The 20,972-nt window shown below is 39.1% G+C and overlaps 1 protein-coding gene across 1 annotated transcript in view; it reads right to left on the bottom strand.

The window, feature by feature from the left end:
- ADAMTS12 (ADAM metallopeptidase with thrombospondin type 1 motif 12) overlaps positions 1–20,972 on the bottom strand; it is a 178,984-nt gene that overhangs the window by 14,257 nt on the left and 143,755 nt on the right. Inside the window, exons 16-19 of the mRNA XM_030466864.1 lie at positions 20,424–20,565; positions 10,705–10,831; positions 3,626–3,836; positions 104–1,246 (exon numbers count right to left, since the gene is read on the bottom strand). Coding sequence (XP_030322724.1) covers positions 104–1,246; positions 3,626–3,836; positions 10,705–10,831; positions 20,424–20,565 — 1,623 coding nt within the window. The remainder of the gene's footprint in view (positions 1–103; positions 1,247–3,625; positions 3,837–10,704; positions 10,832–20,423; positions 20,566–20,972) is intronic.

Here is a 20,972-nt window from a genome sequence, read left to right on the forward strand (position 1 = left end):
TTTATTTGAGACAAACACAACAAACTCAGAAGCTTTATTTCCTTAGCAGTGGTTTAGAGAGCTGCTCATACTCTCTACTTCTCATGAATTAAAATTTACTTACCTCACTCCAGTTGCCTACTATCCAGTAGGCATCAGCAGGCATATTGTTGGTTGTTACAAGGTGGCTGCTTGATGTGGCATTTGCCAGCTCCCCCATAGATGTTGCATTTTGGTTCCTGAGAACATGTTTGAGAGCTACTGATGGTGTGCTGGAGGTCATGACATCAAGTAGCTTCATTTCTCTTCTGTTGTCAGTCTGGTCCCTTGGTACATGACCAAACACTGTGGTCATTACTGTAACAGATGCTTCTTGTGTAGTTAATTCTACAACAGGCACATGAACTTGAAGACTGATATGGTTTGCTGTTGGAAATGCCAGGCCTTGTGCTGCTTTGTTAACAGGAAGAAGGGTAGAAGGTTCTTGGTGATGAGACCCAGGGGTAGGCTGAGAAGTCACACTCTTTTTCAGGACAGGAGGGCTGGTGTCTGGGGTTGTGCTTGTGGGTCTGATTCCAGGTGTGAGTTCTGTGCTGTCAAGAATATCAAGCGGTTTCTCACTGCCTCCAACAGACCTATCAATGTCATCAGATTCTTCACTTAAGTAATCATATCTGGAAGTTATTTCTGGACTACTGGTAAAAAAGAAGACTGGAGTGTCCTTACTTCTTTGCACCTCACTTTCTACAGTAGAATCTGGCTCTCTTTCAGAAATATTTTCAGCATGCCTTATAATTTCAGTACTTGAGGCATTATGGAAGGGCCATGAATTAGTATTTTGGTGTGAACTATTTTCAGCAGAAACAGCTGGATAATTGTAAACATCACCTGGTCCAGCAAAATTCTTGTGTAATGTTTTGTTGCCTTTTCCTTCTTTTTCTGAGACATTACCCAAACCAGAGGATGTAGGCAAAGAGGAAGCTACCTTTTCAAGCTTGGGTGATTTTGTTGTTGTATGGCACGTTGGGCTTGGTACGGGTATTCTGTGAGGAGGACTCCGCTTGGGATTAGAGATTGTTTTTCTGATTATGATCTTTCCTCTTTTTGGTGCTAGTGGAGGTAGCCAAAATCTTCCAGCAGAAGGACATTGCTGGAGACCACACAGGGCCTTAGAGTTTGGTCTTTTGGAAACATCACATGGCTCATCACTATTTTTTGCACAAGTTACATTACGATTCCTTATTCCACCACCACATGTAACTGTGCACTGCAAAAGAAAAAGAATGTAACTCTTCTCTTCATGCTGTTGCACATACCCATAAAAATAAGTATCAAGTGACATCTAGTTATAATAAACATCATCGTAAATAATCAATAACAAAGTTTTTCCTGGGCCCTTCATTCTGGTCCCATTCTGCTATCATGGAGCTCCTTCCAAGTTTTAAAGCATTAAATGCCAGTTTGGGGAAACATCAGTGAAAAAAAAGGCTACATGATGAAGACAAAATATGAAAGTAATATGCTAGAATTTTATTTCTTAATTGAATCCCAGAAGTTGTTTAGCCAATAGCTTTTCCACAGAGGTTATAAAAAACAGATTAAAAACTTGTAATAAAAAAAATTATCCAATTGGCTCAGTGCTGGCTGCTTACAGTGCCACACACCCATGGTGATCATCCATGCAGCTCACAGATCCTTGTTGACTTTATGAAATGGATGTTTCATTCAGTCTCAGTGCAACCACTACACGATGCTGTGGATGCTGGGATGTCTTTCCTAAATTACAGACTACTGACAGTAATTAACCTTTCTAGCTTCTATTTAAATGAGAAAAGTGCTATGTACAAAGGGTGCTGGAAGCTAAGGAGACGCAGCTCTTCTGTGATATTCTTCATTCTAATCCCTACAGACACAGTCATGCCGTCAGCAGCTGTCCCTCCACTGAAGATTTCCTGAAATTTCAAGACACTTGCCTGGTTTGAGGTACTAATGTTGGATGACTGGTTTGGTATGAATGCAGATGTTACATACAGCTGAATAGAAGATTAAGATGCAATGGAGCCTGATCATCTAATTGAGCTGGATTAAGGCTGTTTCTCAACATGAATGGATGAACACTAATATTACCAGCACTTTAAAATCCCTTGAATGTCTAACCCTTTTTAGAGAAACACCTTGTGTTACTGGGGTAACACAAAAACTGTTAACTGTTTCTAAAACAAAACAAAACAAAACAAAAGAAAAATACCTTCATCTCTGCAGCAACAGGAGCCAGAAGGAAAGCAGAGTAACCTCAGAGTAATAAGTTCATTAGCTATATGTCTGTCCTACTGGACCTTCCAGCTGTATAGCACATACAAAGTAATCAAAGCTATGTAAGTTTACATCAGCTGCAATTTGACCTCTGAAGCTATTTGGTTAAGTATTTTGCTTACTGAGGATGATAGCAACCATCAATATTATGTTGTTGCTTACACAGAAGCACAGTGCACTCATTTTGTCAGACTTTGCCACTTGGATGATTCAGACTAGCATTCATGTGAGTTAAAAGGAAAATTCAACTGCATTAACTTTTGGGGTAATGGCTGTCTTCCAGAATTAGCTCTGAAAATCTCTGCTTTAGATTACAACCACATACTAAAAAGAGATTTCAGAATAGCTACAACACTCTGTCCTCATTATCTTCCTACTTAAGTACATTAAGTTTATAAGATACACAATGGTTTCCTACAAGCCAGATAAGTTCAGAGCAAGTAATAGTTTTACTTGTGTAAAATCTCCCTCACATTCACTAATAAAGCACATTGGGCAGCTACAAGTCTCATGACAATCCTGCCATTTGTGCGAGAGAAACAGTCTGTCCCACACTCTTTCCCCAATTTCTACAGGTTTTGAAATTGATTTTAGTCAGTAACTTGCAAATACAATACAACTGTATAGGAGCAAAAGCTGTATTCTGTAATGGCATGACATTTCAAGATAATTTAATTGTACTGCTAGCCATATAACCACAGTCTATTTTTCACAGGAAGTTAAAAAAATCAACATTCAGTGATAATGGTTTGTGAGTAACATAAACTGAATTAATACTGTAGCAAAATTCTATTAGTTCATTACCTGAATCTGCTCCCAAAAATAATAGTGAGCTTGCTAAAAAAGAAGAAGAAGAATATAGAAGGGAGAGGAGTTTTCAGAAAGGAGCTAGACCACTCTATACTGGACTTCAGAGTGATACTAGAAAAAGACTGCATGCTGTGACAAACAATGGAAGTTATGAATGCAAGAGTTATGAATGCAAAAGTCTTCTGACTAGGCCTACAGACATGACACAGAGCCTCACCCCATCTATTCCACAGCAGTAATGAGTGTTACACAGATTTTTAGCACGCAAGCATGCTCCATTATACAGCCCCAAAAGCTCAGCAAACCAAACCCTGAGAAACAGTTAAAATGCAAGATAATCTGAGGTCTTTAGCAAGCAGGGCAGCTTTTTTTCTTCTGCACAAAGCATTTAAGAATACACAAGAATAAAAAAATATATTTAGAACAAGTCAAAAAAGCAAGCAATTGGTTCTCTCTGCTGGCTAGAATAGGTAATTTTGAAAAAAAACCCCAACATTCAGTATGACAGTCAACATGGGTTTACCTCAGTCCAGTTGCTCACTGTCCAGTCAGAAGGACACAAGACATCTCTGTTGCATGACATATGGGTCTTTGGTTTAAGCAGGTGCTGGCAGGCTGTGACAGCCAGAGCCTGCTCATCAGATCCCATGGTCTGGATGCAAAGAACAGTTCTCTTCTTCTGGCCTGTTGGGCCACACGTTGTTGAACATTTCTGCCATTCTCCTGCCCACCATCTGAAAAACAGGTGGGGCAAGAAACATCAGATAGCAATGCACCATGAGCACAGAGAATGCCAGAGACTACACAAAGAAGAATGAGTAATTTAAATTCGGGGTTTGGATACATGCTTTTCATATTAAGTCCAGATCACCTGAGCCTTCACATCTGCCATGTTCTCCAGTACCAGCCAGTCACTGAAAGATGCTGATCCTCAGGCAGCAGTACGCACTGAATACTATGGTTCTACAATACTAGCTAGCAAGTTTAGTAATCTACTTACTCAGTTCTATTGTTTATCTGCTGATTACATTCCTCATTACATTACCTCATTACAAAAAGAGATAGCATTCTCATTATAAATGAGAATCACTGGAGGGTCTGTAATGACAGCACAGAGGTGGAGAGGGTCCCTTCACACATGACTATGAAGCCAGTAGGGTACAACTGCTTGAACTGACCCTGTGTTACCTTCATAAGGGGAAGCAGCAAGGTACACAGTCCCAAAAACCAGGCTTTCTAGAGCTATTCTGCATGCACCCAGGTGGGATCAGTCCCCTGCAGTGTTATACCTCTGGGTCTAGTCTCTGGGCTGCACAAGGTTAGAATTTTTTGTACTTGTTCCTTTATGAAGTAAAAACGAGCCCCTTCTGTGTCTCTCTCCTGATTAAAGATTGTCTTCCACAGTGTGCTGTGGAATGTTCCAGCAAATGAAAGACAAATGTTTCCTCAAGTGCAGTATTTTTCAGTACAAACCACCTCAGCAACAAGAGCCATCCCCTTTATACCAAGTATTCCTTAGCCTTGCTCCAGCTTCATCTACCTTGTTCTTCTCATGCTGACCCAGGGTGGATCAGCTATGTACATACTGGCCTTCCATTATAAGAAAGGAGACCAGAAACTATTTGAGAAGTACTGGCATGAACTGCATAAATCTATCTAAAGATTTAGCCTTATACTTTAAAGAAAAAAATAAGTAAGTCTTCCCTTCCAGTTTAGAGCACCCAAGCCAAGAACATATCTCCAGGATGCTATGTAAAAAATCTGGCTCCACTGTGAAGTCTAAGCCACAAAAGCTCCTAGACAATATTACTTGTTCCTGAAATTTGAAGCAGATCATGACCAAGCCTTATGCTGAAAAAACCCACAAGGATATATTTAGAAAACACCTTTCTAGACAGAAAGGTAAAAAAATTGGTTCTTGCTTACAACCTACACCATTTTATTTTGTTTTTCCCTTTTAAGGTTAATGAACTTCAGCAAAGCAATTCCATTCTGATAAACACAACAAAATTCAACATCCAGTTTTATAACAGTTTTTGCTCTTTGCTTTGTCTCCACCTTACTGTGGTTTTGGCTTCCTCATTTTGCTGACAATCTCTCCCTTTTCTGTATAATTTCCATGTTCCATTTCTGTTTCCTGATTAATTTATTCTTCAGTTACAAATGAGCTGTCACTGATATGGAATTAATATATTAATATCAGTGCCTAATACTTCTAATAACTGAAAAAAAAAATACTCAGAGCAATCAAGCTACAAACACAGCTCATTTGTGCAACCATCTGGTCTTCTCTGGAGCACCTACATGTACCTTCTTGCTCTTCAGCTATGTATACACACCACATTTCCTTTTAAACTACCCTTGAAGGCCTCTGTGGCTTGAAGGGTTTTACTACATGCTCTAGAATGCACCCTGTTGCCACCACAACCCTGTGCGAGGCCTCTGGACATTACTATAATGAAAGAACAAATTACTATTGTTATTATACTTCTGCTTTTCTTTGAATTGTTTCTTGCTCTTCCATGCTTCTGCAAACAATGGAGGAAAACTAACAAACGGTCAAAGAGAAAAAGCGAGCACAGCTCAGTGCAACATAGCAATAAAATAAAAAAAAAAAAAAGAAAAGATATATTATTGCAACCTGAATCAAGCCATTTCAGGGTTGTTTTTAATCTGCTGCATCTTCTTTCTAACTTTATCATTGCTAGTATCTTGTAAATTGCTGACAATTCTGCACAGATGCAACTTTAAGTATTTGAATTTTAATGGAACCAGATCACAAATTTCAAGATACAGATATAATCTGACATCCCCTCCTTTATAATTTTCAAATATTTGCAGGTTTCAGTACCAAACTCCTAGCCATAAAGAATCAGAGCTTACTACAGAAAATATCTTGACCAGAAGTAATGATGCACAACTAACTTTTGTCCATAGAACACTTTTCAAAAGTCATGAAAGAAAGTAAGGTGCCTCAAAGTTAGGAAATCCAAGAATTGAGATTTTATCCTATTACACCTTCACTGTCAATCTTAAACTACACTTACTCATACAACTTCTTATATTGAGTTCTTCCTCAGTGAATGCACGTAACAGATTGTACTGGTGTGCCAAGTGCTTATTTGCCTGGTACTGTGTTTACCACACACAATTCAAAAAAACTTACTCTGACTAAATGTTTAGTTTTATCAGTAACTGGAGTTTTTGATGGTGCATTTTCTTATTTCCATTCTAGGGAACATGCATGTGGCTTAACCACTCAAGCATGAGAAATACAGCATGGAAACACATGGACTCTTGTCTTTTCATTTCCAGACTGCGGCAACCCAGATGAAAGGGAAGAAAGTCAAAGCAAGGGTGGCAGAACATCTACCACCCATTTGTCTGTTCTGGTACAGGATGCCTCAAAGAAGGTCCTGGACTACACAGAAGGGAGTAGCACTTGAGTGACTCCTTTGATAAACTTTTATCTCAGAGCTTCTGCTGTCATCTCACACTACAGAGGCATAACCAGAACTGGAGATGACTGCTGAGCACACATCTGGAACTGACATCTGAGATCCAGGTTGAGATGACCAAGCTGTAAGTTAATGGATGGAGGACACTGCCAGAAAGACTTAACTTTGGGCAGGTTATAATCAAAGCCTTCTTTAGATAACACATACAAAGAGATGCTTGGCAAAGAAAAGAACATGGGGAAGAAAATTAGTAGGCAGCTGTGCTGATTGCAGTGACAGACTGGGGAAAATAGTGGAAAATGAAGCCTGATGGGAGCAGATGTGAAATAACTTTTCCTACCTCTGTTTTCTGATGGCACTTACCATGCCAGAAACAGAGTAGTTCACAAATATAAATGCATCACCTGGTCCCTGCAAAGTGACAGGACTTGCTCTCTATAGGCAGCCATAGCATGGAAAGATTAAGTTAACAAACAAACAAATAAAATGTACGATTTGGATAATAAATTTGTGTGAGCACTAATTTTGCTTAAGTGGTCGAGATAGAGAGCAGCCTATATGCTGATAACATAACCTCAATTAGTTTTCATCTTTGCTCTCCTGGAACAGAGGCAAGGAGCAAAACTGATTCTCTCAGGTGCATTCAGCTGCCGTAAATAAGATCTATCTCTTCCTCTCAGGCTGAGTTTCGAGTGTCTTTAACAATTAATGTGGGGACCAGCAGCCTTGCCTGTTATACAAACATAATCTATACCCAGGTGATGTGTGCTGAACAGGGTGTGGATCCTGTTGAAAAACTAAAAGCACAGGATTCTGGAACCAAGGTTTGCTATATTCAAGGCTGAATGGTCCTTCTCTCCCACCATATGATGTTACACCTAAGGAAAGACTGCCTTCTATCACTATGTATTTGTATAGCATCAGGCACAGCAGATACAGAGCATTTTCACCTTGTGTATTACAACAGAAACAAGATTTCCTATTCTTATTACACTTTTGGAGTCTACTAAGCAGTCTGGAAGTAGAACAACACAGTAACAGCAGGAAAAAACCCAGGAGATCTCAAATACTTTTAAAATAATCTATAGTGACAACCCCACAGAGGGTAGTAAGGTTAAAAAGACTCTAGGCAATTTTCTTTGTAGGTGAGAGTAAAAAATTTATTCATAACACTGTAAGCAGTTAAAATTTTACTCGTTTTCCTCAAGTAGATTAATTTGATTTTTATCATTAACACCTACAGAGCTAAGTATCTGCCCAGTAAAGAAACATACATCTGGAAACTATATTCCATAGCACAACTGTGAAAAAAAATTGGGCATTTATGCTACAGTCTCGTTGTACTCCTGCTAAGCAATAAAATTCAATTTCTACATAAATGGTTGTATGACATTTAAGCTTCCAACTGTTCAGCCATCTTTTGTCCTGACTCAACATGGCATATGTACATTGCAACTCTTTAAATATATCATTTGTTTTGCTTTAGATTCTTTTAGTGGAAAGTGTGGGAAAAACAAATGTTGACCAATTCAGCTAGCAAACAAGAATGTTCAGACTTGGACTTCTCAGAAGCCTATCATTTAAACAGTTTATTATTAACTTCCTGAAATGGATTAATGAGATAACATCAGGCTTCTAAGAGTCACAAACATTACAGTAATATTATTCTTTGCCTGTAGCTACTGTTTAATAAATTATCTAACTCTGATTTAGTAGTCTAATAGCAAGTTTCACTGTAGAATTGTAGTAGTTTTCCATCAGTTGGGATTTAGTAGATCATAGGAGGGAGGATTATACAAGAGAACACTCTCTGCTTTAAGTAGGAACTTCCTATAAAAATAGTTCACTGTGGGGAAGCACAAGACCATCTAACAATTTCAGCCCTGTGGCTGCAGCTTTAACCAAAAGCCCCCTGCACAGTTGTGTTTAACAGCACTGTCATCAATTGCAACACAGAATTTAGCCACCTTTCTACAGAATATTTGGTCTTCAGCAGCTCCACGTGAACACTCAGTTTTCCAGTATCATGCTGTGTGGGACCATCTCACCTTCTCCAAACATTCAGATTTTCTTTAAAACCAAACCAAGAAACTACCCTGAGTTCTTGCATTTCAGATGAGGATGTGTTACCATCTTTCTGGATGAGAGAAGACACATATGCCAGGGAAAGTAATACCAACTAAAACCCATGCTGTGTGTACAGCCTGGAACAGAAACCAGATCTGTAAAATTAAGGGCTTGGGAATGATGGAGAGGGCTGTCACCACTGCCGTCTATTCCAATAGAAGAGCCTGGGGCCACCAAGCCAAGCTAGTTAGACCCACATTCAAAATAATTAAAATGATGTGGTGCCTCACACAACAGGTATAAAAGTTTGCAGAGGAAGCTGTGTATGAGAGAAGTTCTACAGACTTGCAGGGGTGGGCTGGAAGAGAGGTCCATTGGAGGTTACTAATTAGACTAGACTTTAAAACCTTTGGAAATGCTTGTAATTACACCATTTGGAAGCTGGAAGAGTACTAGAAAGAGATATAATTTATGCTTGTCTTATCTTCACTCTTTCTTAAGCATATTTGCCCTTCTAAGAGCCAGAACATTAAGTTAGAAAGCCCCTTGATCAAACTGCTCCAGTCACTCTTCTGTTACTAAGAGATAAAGAAATACACAGCATAACTCTAGAACTAAACACATACTGGTTTTCTGTTCTGCCTTTTTGTCTATCCTTTTGCTATCCTCAAAAGGATAACTTTTCTCTGCAGTGCAGAATGAGCTTGAGAAGCATCATTCAGGCTGGCAGCACGAGTGCTCTTCTGCCTGGCCTGCAGAAGACCTTGGTTCATGTGTCACACAATTATACAATCTGCCCAACAAGGGACTAATTCCACTCCCTCACTTTCAAGAGCAGGTCTGAATAATGCAGTCACTTAAAACAAGTTGGATAAATTGAGCTCATTTGGAACTCTGCAAAAAATAGGACATTTTATATGTACTCTAAGTAAAAAACATTCCCATGCATGTGGATAGCCTCAGCTTATAGCTAGTCAAGTAGCTAATAAGCTTGGTCTACTGTCAATTTATTTCCTAGCAATCTACAAAGAATTAAAAAATGCTGGTAGTTACTGCTTTTAACAGTTGCCTATAAAGGCTGCAAGTGTAAAGATGTAATTCACAGAGAAGGCATCATAATACTGTGTGAAGATACTTGGAAACAACTAATAATACCAGCAGCCATGCAGAATTTTTACATTAGAGCTTCATGGAATTCACAGCTAGCAAATGTAATGTGATACATTGTAGGAGAATCATTGTAAATTACTTTGGTTTGATTCTGATTTAACCACAATGAGTTAGGGAACGACTACTATACTAATGTGAGCAGCATGATAAACAATTTCTGAAGTATGTGAAAGACTACCTAGAGCATGAAACTAAAACAAAGATTAATCCCTTCCATCAAATTTGTGCCTATTTTACAATCCTGCAGTTCTGCTGTCACCTGGAATCCATGTATGCATGGTGTGGTTAGACTTCCTTACCCTACTCACTAAACTGAGATGAAGACAGGTTAACCTAATTATATGGGAACGAAGTGATCACAGAATGAAGAAAGCTGCACTTGGCTGAAAGAAAAAACAAGAAGTGACATGATAAAAAAGATGCCAAGCGTTATAAAGAGGGTATAATAATTACAGTTTTAGAAGTACGAACTTCCACTCATCATCCCTCAAAGAAAGGACAAAGTATATTTAAAACAGCATCAAAAAGCCTGAAAAAATTCTTTGCAAGTTATTTTTTGGAATACACAGTAATACATTATCACTCAAGACAAGACAATAATGGGATTTTTAAAATAAATAAGAATTTATATGATTTTCAGGCACATCTGCACCTAAACTGAACCAAAACAACATCTGTACGGATGGGCAATCTCCCCCAGCTGCTTGGTAATTTGCACTGGAATCCTCAAAGGGCAGCTCACTTCTTATCTGTGGATTTCTAACACTATGAGTTTTTGCCACCTAGCTCTGAAATGCTTGGGAGCGCTCACCATGGAAGGCTGCAGATGCCACACTAACCTGGTATTAGAATCAACACTTTCCTTTAATTAAGGCTGCGTGATCAGAGCCCTTCTAGTATCCATTACCTGGGAGGACAGTCCTTTTCATAGCATTTCTTCTGTCGTCCATTTGGCTGTGTTGCTGGATCACAGAAGGAGTTTTTGATTGCTCCTCTTCCCTTCCGCATGCAGAGGGCAACCTGGCGCCGCACCCCTGCCAGAGAAAGAGACAGAAAAATTAACAGTACCTGGGAATGAGCCTGGAAGAGATTCTCCAGCACACCGAGTACACACTGGTCATGCTCCTCATCCCAGGATACATTAACAGCAGTGGAAGTCACAGAATCATGGAATTGTTTTGTTTGAAAAAGATCCTTAAGATCATCAAGTCCAACTGCAAACCCACCACTAAGCCCTGCACCCAAGTACCACATCTACATGTCTCTTAAATACCTCCGGGGATGGTGGCTCAACCACTTCCCTGGGCAGTCTCTTCCAGTGCCCAACAAGGCTTTTAGGGAAAATACTGATCCTAATATATAATCTAAGCCTCCCCTGGCACAAAATGAGGCCATTTTCTCACTATGTTGCTTGTTACTTGGGAGAAGAAAACAGTACTCACCTGTCAACAACCTCCTTTTACTTAATTGTAGAGAGTGAAATCTCCCCTCAGCCTCCTTTTCTACAGAGTAAACTATTGAAGTTCCCTCAGATGGTCCTTGTAAAACTTGTTCTCCAAAACTAAGCTTTGAGGAGCACCACTTACCACCATCTGCCAGCAAGATTTAACTCCATTCACCACAACTCTTTGAGGACGGACATCTAGCTGGTTTTCCACCCAGAAAAATATATACTCATCTAAGCCATGAGCACCCAGGTCAGTTCTGCTGAATGTCTGGGCTAAACCAGGTCTAAGTGACCTTACATCAAGCTGAAAAGGCATTAATCAGAACTCTTTTGGACCAGGTAATTCAAACACATCAGAAAGCACCCTCCTTAATCTCAGTTTAGTTGTCAGCTTCAGAACAGGCTCCTGCAAGCCCTAAAGAAGATTTTAAGGACTAGGAAAGGCTCTTGGATTACTCATTGGCAAAAGTCAACACAGAAGCATCAGGGTATTCACAGCAATTTTTGCTGATCTTTCATTTATACTTCTGGGAAGGCTGTTTGAACCAGATACAATCTGGGCCCTGTTACCAGATACAAAACTAGAGCCCTGTGACTCTTAGTTCTGAATTCCACTTTTAAGAAGTTTTGTTATAAATCTTGACCAAAAACGATGATGCCATAATACAAAGGTTTTTCTCTAAATAACTGTTGCACAGCATGCAACACAAGAGGCAAAGCATAGTAGTGACAGAAGACACAGAGGCATGTCCTACAGACAGTCTGGGTTACATACAAACAGTTCTACTTGCAAAAGCATCCATACATTTAACAGAAAGAACCATGAACCAAAACACTGCACTACCCTAGTGCAAACCTAAAGAAAGCAAAATTTCCAGGGTCCTGCCTTCCACACAGTTTTGTGGTAATTTGAGCTATGTCCTGTGCTGCAAACCCCGTCTAAAAATAAGTATGGCAGTATTACATTTTGAAAGGTTGCACCTAGACTAATAGAGGCATTAAAATAGTGACAATAGGCCCCCTAAAATCACAAGGACTTAAAAGACTGAAGAAACCTGGCTTATTAACTCTTGTTTAATTACTGAGCTACTGATTCACAACAATTAATATGCAGACAGTAGGTTACTGCATATTTATGACTTTTATCCTTCTCCAGGGAAGCAAAGGAATTAACAACACTGTTTCTATAATGTCAGCCATAAGTGTTGGGTTACTTAGCTGAACATTCAGGAATGAAGCTTTTGCTTGCCTTACACCTACTAATAATTAGTGTGGGAAACTGCCTAGAAGATAAGAACATAATAATACTTGGGAAATATGAAAATATTACTCTATAGAACATACACTTATTTTTCTCTCTATAACAATTTCCCTATGTATATGAATTAAAATATATTTCCCCAAAATTTTATTTCATATCACTTTAAATTATTTTACGGCATTCTTTTCTTTTTCCTCTCCAAAATGTAACAATCTACTTATAAAAATAGACACATAAAAATTAGAATGTTAATACAAGGAAATCCAAAGCTAGTAACAGTGGTAACTCTTGCTGGGAGAACTGAGCATGGACTCAATATGTGAAAGTGAGGTTGCAATCAGATAGTACTGAAAAAGGACTCCACAGAACAAGGAAATAAAAAACTTCCTGTCTATATTTGGGTCTTTTCATAGAAGCACATGGAAATCTGTATCTAATTTTTATAGCACCTTAAGGCATTGGTTCTGTGATTATATGAGGAAATGTTAGGAAAACCTTGTGGATGAGATATGTAAGACAATTAATGATAACAGAAGAGGATTTGATGGCCAAATCTTCCTTAGTTTACAGATGAAGGGTGATTTCCTAGAACAAAGTTTAGTTTCACCGAGAAGGGAGTGACTTCAGAGACTGCAGCCCTGTGCTCCCATTAATTTCCTTGGCTGATGCATCTGAGCTCCAGGGTACATGATGTGGAAGTATCACATCATGCCTGACTGTGGGGTGGCTAGACATTTCTCTCTCCTTTCCCTAAGAGATTTCAAGCATCAGGAAGCTTTCCAGTTCAGTGCAGTGAACACTGCTCTGTTTTATGCTATGGAAAACTTAACTGAAATAGTTAGCAACCTTCATGCTTTCACAGAAAGATGTTTCTGTCCCTTTCATCATCGTGATATGTTGGTTACAAATGCAAATAAAAGGATTATTCTGCTTTGGTACAATTTTTGTCATTCCATTTGCTGCAATTCACTTTAAAACCACTATAAACCTTTGTAACCTTGTAAACCTTTGCTTTGAGGCTGTTCATGATCATAAAATATTTGCTGGTCACTGATATCAATAAACTAATTTATTCATACAAACATTATGGAAGCTATATGAATGCCAACCATAGTTTCAAAGTCTGGAAAGTTATGTGGTAGAATTCTATATTTAAAGAAGCCACAAATGCAGGTTTTTTTATCATGACTGTGTATAGTTCAGTTCCAAAGGAATCCTATATGTATATATCCTATATGTATATATGGACACACATTTACCTATGAAGGTGTACATATAGTGATATAAACAGTTTTTTCTTTCAGCTTGAGCAAGTTCAAATAGAAGCACTGCAAAAGCAGAAAACTAGTCACCTCACATTGACCCTGCCCTACCAAACATCTCCACAGCTTCCTAACTTAAATGTGTAATATTTTATTTGTCACAGATTAAAAATTCTAAACAGACTTCAAAACTCAGTACAACTCAACACTATTTCCACCTGGCTATTTGGGAGCAGCTGTTCTCCTGCCTTCACTTCTTCCCTCTGGCCTCAGTGCTAACTAGTCCATGTGGGCAACTGTTTTGCATGCACAAAGATGCTGGCTGTATTCATCAGGACATTGGTTCCGTGGTCATAATCACATTGCAAAGATCTTTTTTTCCTTTCAAGCGGGAACACCCCACTCCTTTCTGCTCACCTCAGCAGTCATTGCAGTGTAGCCCTTTCCACACTCATATTTCCTTACACAGAAGTGTACCATCTCAGATCTGCCAAACAAAAAATCTTACAAATATGCCTGAGGATAAAAAACCAAAACAATGAAAAATAATCCAAGAATGTCAACAGTCAAAAGAATGGTCTTGATTTCATTGATTACTCAAAGATAGCTTTTGCCCGGTGAGGTGATAGATTCTCCGTCCCTGGAGACATTTAAAAAAAGACTGGATGTGGCACTCAGTGTCTAGCAACTGCTCCGGTGGGTCAAGGGTTGGACTAGATGATCTCTGAGGTCCCTTCCAACCTAGCTAATTCTATGATTCTATACCTTGCTGTGTCACTTCATCCTTAACACAGGATATTTGAGATAAGAGATCAAACTGTTCAGTTCCCGAATGTCACTTAGTTTGAAAGATGCTAGTTGAAAATCAGTTGGATGTGGTAGGTTTTTGAAATAGAGATTAGAAATCTGTTTGGGGCACAGCTCTTAGTTTGGGAAAAATTAAGGCTGAGAACAACAGAAATGAAAGACCAGAAGCAACATACAAAATGCCTATGCAAAAACATGTAACTGTCGCAGCTGTATGTGAAACTCAGATGTTTTGCAAGGAGTTCATTTTGATACCTGAATAAACAAAATCTATTCAGTGCATGCACTAATGTTGTCCCCATCACATCAGGAGAGGCACTGGAGCTGAGTAAGAGAGACTGATCTGCTCCTGCATAACAACCAGCACAACCAAGAAAAGGTGACAGGTAACAGTAGTGGGAGACTCTCCTGAGCAGCACAGACACTTGTTTGCCCACCTGACACACTCTCTACAGAGGTATGCTGCTTATCGGGAATGTTGCTAGGAAACTACCAAACCTTTAACAGTGCACTGACTATTATCCACTGCTGAAGTTTCATCTGGGCACCTGTGTTAAAGCCAGGAACACTCTGAGGAGTATAAGGAAGGACTGCAGAGCCCTGGGAGCACCAGTACACAGGAGCACAGGCTGTGATTGCTCCACAATGCTCCCAGTCAACAAGGTCTTTCAAAGGGTCATTTGTACCCAGTGAATAAACAAATGGTTACAGAAGTAGTGCCACAGTGAGTGTTTTGGCTGCTTACATCACTGAACTCATTCTGAGAAACCTGGTCTACTGGGAGTTGATGGGAAAAGGGGAAGAAATCTGTCAGAAAAGGGAAAGAACACCTTCAGTTAAAGGACTGCCAATCTGGGGAAGGATTTAAACTAAAGTTGTGAAGGGAGGGGAACCTCAATCCATCCCATTTCTACCAGTTGGTGCCAGTCCTAGCAATATATATTCCAGGCCCAGAGCTTGGAAACGGAACACTGGTCAGCAGGAGAGTACCTGAAGTGCAGCACAAAGGAATTCCACGGAGTAAATGAGCTTCATCAGGGGCCCAACTTAAATGACTCTAGGGATAAAGAAGCGAGTTAGAGATGTGCATTTCTGCAGGGCTATGATCTTTCAGACATCATGGATGGGATGGCTCCTATGACTGGAGTACTGGAATGGAAGAACAGAAGATTTTTAGGAAGGACAGGCAGGGGAGATGAGGAGGGGCTGTCCCCCTCTACAGCAATGATCACGTGCAGTGCATGAAGCTGTTTAACATCTTGTGTTGACAATGTCATGGACAGTGGAACTGAATGCACTGGTGCTGGTTGATGAGAAGCTCAACATGAGCCAGAAATGTGTGCTTGCTGCCCCAAAAGCCAACTGTATCCTGGGCTGCATCAAAAGAAGCGTGGCCAGCAGGTTGAGGGAGGCGATTCTCCACCTTTACTCTGCTCTTGTGAAACCCCACCAGGAATACTGTGTCCATTTCTGGAGCCCTCAACACAGGAAGGCCAAAGAGCTCTTGGACCAAGTCCAGAGGAAGGCCACAGAGATGATCAGAGTAATGGACTACCTCTCCTCTCAGTAGCGAAAGGGGTCAAAAGAGTTGGGGTTGTTCAGCCTGAAAAAGAGAAGGCTCCAGCTACAGGAAAGCTGGGGAGGGACTTTTTACAAGGGTGCGTAGCAATAGAACAAGGGGGAACAGTTTAAAACTTAAAGAGATTTAGGTTTGATATTGGGACAAAATTGTTTCCTGTGTGGGTGGTGAGACCCTGGCACAGGTTGCCCAGTAAAGTTGTGGATGCCCCATCATTGGAAGTGTTCAAGGTCAGGTTGGTTGGGGCTTTGAGCAAACTGGTCTAGTGGGAGGTGTCCCTGCCCATGGGAGAGGGGCTGGAACCAGATGGTTCCAACCCAAACCATTCAATGATTCTGTGTACACAAGAGCAAACCTTAACATTCTTGGTGTTATAAAACTACATCCATAATACTGAAGGAAAATTCAGAGACCTTTTTTTTCTCTAAAATTAGTGCTACAAGTTTAAAACTACAGTTCAGGAACACCTGGAAGTGATTTTTCAAAGTAGCCCTAAAAACAATTGTGAAGAATTTAGAGGGCACATGACTTTTTTCCAAAAAAATCTTACAGTGAAGTCCTTTTGAAATTTTTTCTGATGTTATTAACTGATGTTACCAATGGAGATGGCCTAGTATTCTCCCTTAATTGCAGCTGTGCTGTGCTTTGCTTCTTGCTATGTTCCATCTCTGAGAAACACAATTAAAGCCTTTAAATAAGGATGAAGGATTTATACTTGTAGCTTCTAATTGACCACTACATGAAGAAAGAATAATGGGTAGTTGGTCTAGAAAAAAAAATCCTCAGTGCAGCATTAAAATTATTTTTTTTTAAAAGCTTAAGGACTTTACATGCTCTCTTGGCAGCAGGCTCTGGAGGGAGCATGCAGCAGTTTGCAGGACACTGTCCAGTGTGCACACATACACATACCTTTCTGCATAAAAAGAAAGGCAGGCAAAGAGTCACACTGTCCTACAGTGAGTACTGAGCAAAGCTTTGCTATGAATTATCCCCTTCAGCATTTGTTTGCCATGAAAAGGTTTGTCCTGTGATTACTGAACTATTTTCTACATTGCAAATGGCAGTAGGTCACTTTTTTTAATGCAGGTCCAGGTTGGCCAAGAGAACGAAATCTAGTTAAGAACCAATTTTCTCCCACTGGCTGTAGCTGTCAAAATTAGCTTAATAGTTCACCTTTCTTGTCCTACCTTTTATCCTGAAAACTACTGGTTTATTATTTAACAGATGGCAACTACAATTTTCCTTGAAGGCTATTTGATTAATAGTTTTCGTTTAAATAGATGCAACTTCTCTTATCTCCTTGACTCCCACTGTAGCCTTGTCTTCAGGAAGACTTTTCATGTAGCACATCAATAGCAGAAAATCATCTTGCCTACCTCAATTCACTTTATCTTACAAATTTTTCAAAACTGTTCAGATGCCTGAGATTTGGTACGACAGGCCTGCTACAGGCAAAGGTAGTAAATTCTGAATCTAAGAAAAGTTCAGATAAAATCAGTCTCATCATTCACAGGCAGAAGTCTCTTCTGTGGAAGTCAGAGAAGGGTGATGCTTAATCCAGCAGCACTGAGGACATTCAGTTCTACCTTTATTCCGCCTCCTGGTCCTGAACTCAACTCAGAGGGGATCAAACCACAACAATGAATAATGATGTGAGGCTTTCTGCTCTAGGTCAACAATCACTACTATCCCTCTTAGGTGTAGCAAGACTTTCGAGTTTCTCCAAATAAGGTTGTAAAGTTTTTCTAATGTTTTCCAAATACATTTTTCCTGATGCTACATGTTTGTGTTTGCTTGTTTTTTGTTTTTTTTAATGCAGCAAATCTGCAGGTAATTTTGCAGATGTGCTTTGGCTCTAATCATCTGGGTATAAACCTGCTATATTACTGCATGAGCATGGTGCTTAGGAAGACCATGCAGTTCAGATTCAGTGCCAAGCTTATACAACAGCAGCACAACTCATCCACATTCAGACAGAGAACAGATTAAGCATCAGGTACCTGCAGAAAACTGCAAAGAAACTGTGATATAAAATCTCCTCTAATTCAAGTGATGTGTTGAAGCTGAGTGCCAATGTTTTCCTTTCTTTCTGGGCAGGGAATAAGTGACAATTCACCAACTGCATCATATATTAGCAGACTACATCCTCCTTTAAGCCTGTTTTGTTACTTTTACTAATTATGTATCTCAGATGAAAGAAAGCAAGGGGCCCACTCTTTTCTTTTCTCCTGTCCATGGAGGAATGCAGAGAACTGGGAAGGCTCCTGTGACCTTTTTGAGCTGTGATGCGCCTCTTGGTTCCACTACAAACTCCTGTCATTAAGTCCACAATTTTGCCTGAAACATGTAATTTGTACTTATGCAAAGAAAAAGACAATGAGCTGAGAAATATTTATTAAGACCCCAAAGACAGTAAATACGGGAAGCCACCTATTAAATAAAAACTGGAAAAGTACCCATATCCTGCTGTTCACTGTTTAAGTAATCCATGTGGCAGTTAGAAATCAAAGACAATCACACAGTTCTTTAGCCAGAGGGTTATAATTTACTTAGTGAGAAACAGTTCTGGGAAAAGCGAATCTGATGTAAATAAAACCAAAACAATATAATAAACAGTCTCAGTAACACTCCCCCCCTTTTTTTTTCTGTCATGCTAATTGTTTCATTAAATACTACTCACTGCTAGGTATCAGAACTAAAATGTACAATATGCAATTAAGCGGAACACTTGTTTCTGCTACCTATTTAAAGAAAAAGTTTTCAAGGTTTTTTTCTGCTAACCAGGAAGCACATATCCTGAGAGACTCTTTTCAAAAAAACCCCAAACAAACAAACAGAAAAAAACCCACAAAAAAACCAAAAACAAAAACCAAAAAAAAACCCCCACCCTCAAAAAAGCCCCGAAGCCCCCCAGAACCACAACAAACCAAACACAACTATTTGCAAAAAATACATTTGGATGCATAAACATCTCTGTAATATGTCCATATATATAGAAGTATGGTTGTATATACATATGTGTTATTGGGATGGAAGAATTTACATTATTCTTCTAAAAATCTTCTTTTAATCTTCTAAAATTAAGGCCACACAATGTCCTCTGTTTGAATCACAGAAAACGCATTGTTTTAGTGTCTTCCCTGACAGGAATGTTCAAAAAATTTTTACTTCAGGAATCATCACTGCTTCTAGATTTTGAACTATATTTGTTACAACATTTGTTTTGCCTTTTTATTTTCTTCTGGCAAGCAGTTAAAAAACAGGATAATTATCAAAAGATACCATCAATAATACCCTAGCATTAGCAAGAGAAAAGGCTTGTTTCATGCTGTCTGTCCAGTAGCTGTAACATTTATCTTCTACTGTTCTATACAGTTTTCACACAGAAGGTCAAAGAACAAGGTGCCCTTCCTATCTCCAAGAATCTTCTTCTGCCCAGTGAAGCTCACAAACACATTCAGACAGAAGGTTTCACTCTTTCCCCCCCAGATGCAGACTTCTTTCACACACAACATTTTTCTGATGTTTTAAAAAATATTACCACACAGGATGGATAAAAAACTTTAATTTTGTAAAGAAGTTCTCAGTTTTTTTATCATTATCATTGCTTTACTGCAAGCATTACCTTTATCTTATTGATCTGTTAACTACTTCAAATAAAGTTTTCCTTACATTGTTTTCTGTGTGTTACCAAAGGCAATCTTCTGGACTTGCTGTTAGATCAAGCTGACGTTTTGTTTGTCTGGTTTAAATTAGTGTACAGGACTACAATATAACTGCAACTATTCCCAAGCCACTACTGAGTGGCAAAGGCCACTCAAATCGCTCAAGAGTGATTTAAATAAAGTAAATTCCGAGAAATGTGCAAGAAGCACTTAAATGTCAAGGTAGGACAAAAATAAAGAATATTTTTTTGTATTCAAAATACTGGAAAGACTCAGTAGGGAAAGAAGAGTAAGTCATAAAATAGTCTTGCTTATTGTGAATAATATTGACACAAATTATGGGGAAAAATACAGTTTTTCATTTTGGTTTACCAAGGCTGAGAGTTCCAGTGCATATGTTACAGAAACCTTTTTGCCTTAAGTGGTTTAATAACATTTTATTTAGAGCCAAATTACTTTATTGCAACCATGTGATCTGGTTACTTCTTAAATGGAGATTTAAGAACCTTACCTCTTGGATAATGCTGGCTGGCTAACTTAAAGTAAAGATGAGATTTGCTAATAATGAAGAGAAACAGTAACAGAAAAAGGATGCGAGGAATTACCTCTTCCACAGGTAACACTGCAGGCTGTCCAGTCTCCATACTGCCAAAAATACTCTAGCTCTCCAATCTCATTCTCATTACTTTCTTCTTTTCGTACAGTATATTCATACTTGATTCCAGGGTTAGTTTCTTGAAAAAGTAGCTGGGAAAGGAGTGTGGTTTATTTAATTACTTATAATTTTAATAATCTACTGGCCCATTTTGGGGCCTACTACCAGTTCAGGAAAGCAGACTAGCAAAATTTCCATTTTTACGCTGACAGGGGCATATGAGTACCTTTCTAAGAAACTGTTGTTTGCCATGTGCTTTCACAAACATAGTGGTAGTAAGTCGGTCAACATAATTGGTATCCTTTTGACTATAAGAAAAGATAATGTGAGATCCATCCAAGGGACTGCCAAATGCACTGCTGATTAAGAGCTACTGCCTATCATAATTATAAATTATAATGTCCCTACCCTTGTGAAACAACTGTTACAAAACAATCATTAGGTTAGAAAATTACAGATTATTCAGACACTGCTTTAGTATTATTTACTTAGCGTTTCT

The sequence above is a fragment of the Calypte anna genome, chromosome Z, assembly GCF_003957555.1.
Source record: "Calypte anna isolate BGI_N300 chromosome Z, bCalAnn1_v1.p, whole genome shotgun sequence".
Taxonomy (NCBI): Eukaryota; Metazoa; Chordata; class Aves; order Apodiformes; family Trochilidae; genus Calypte; species Calypte anna.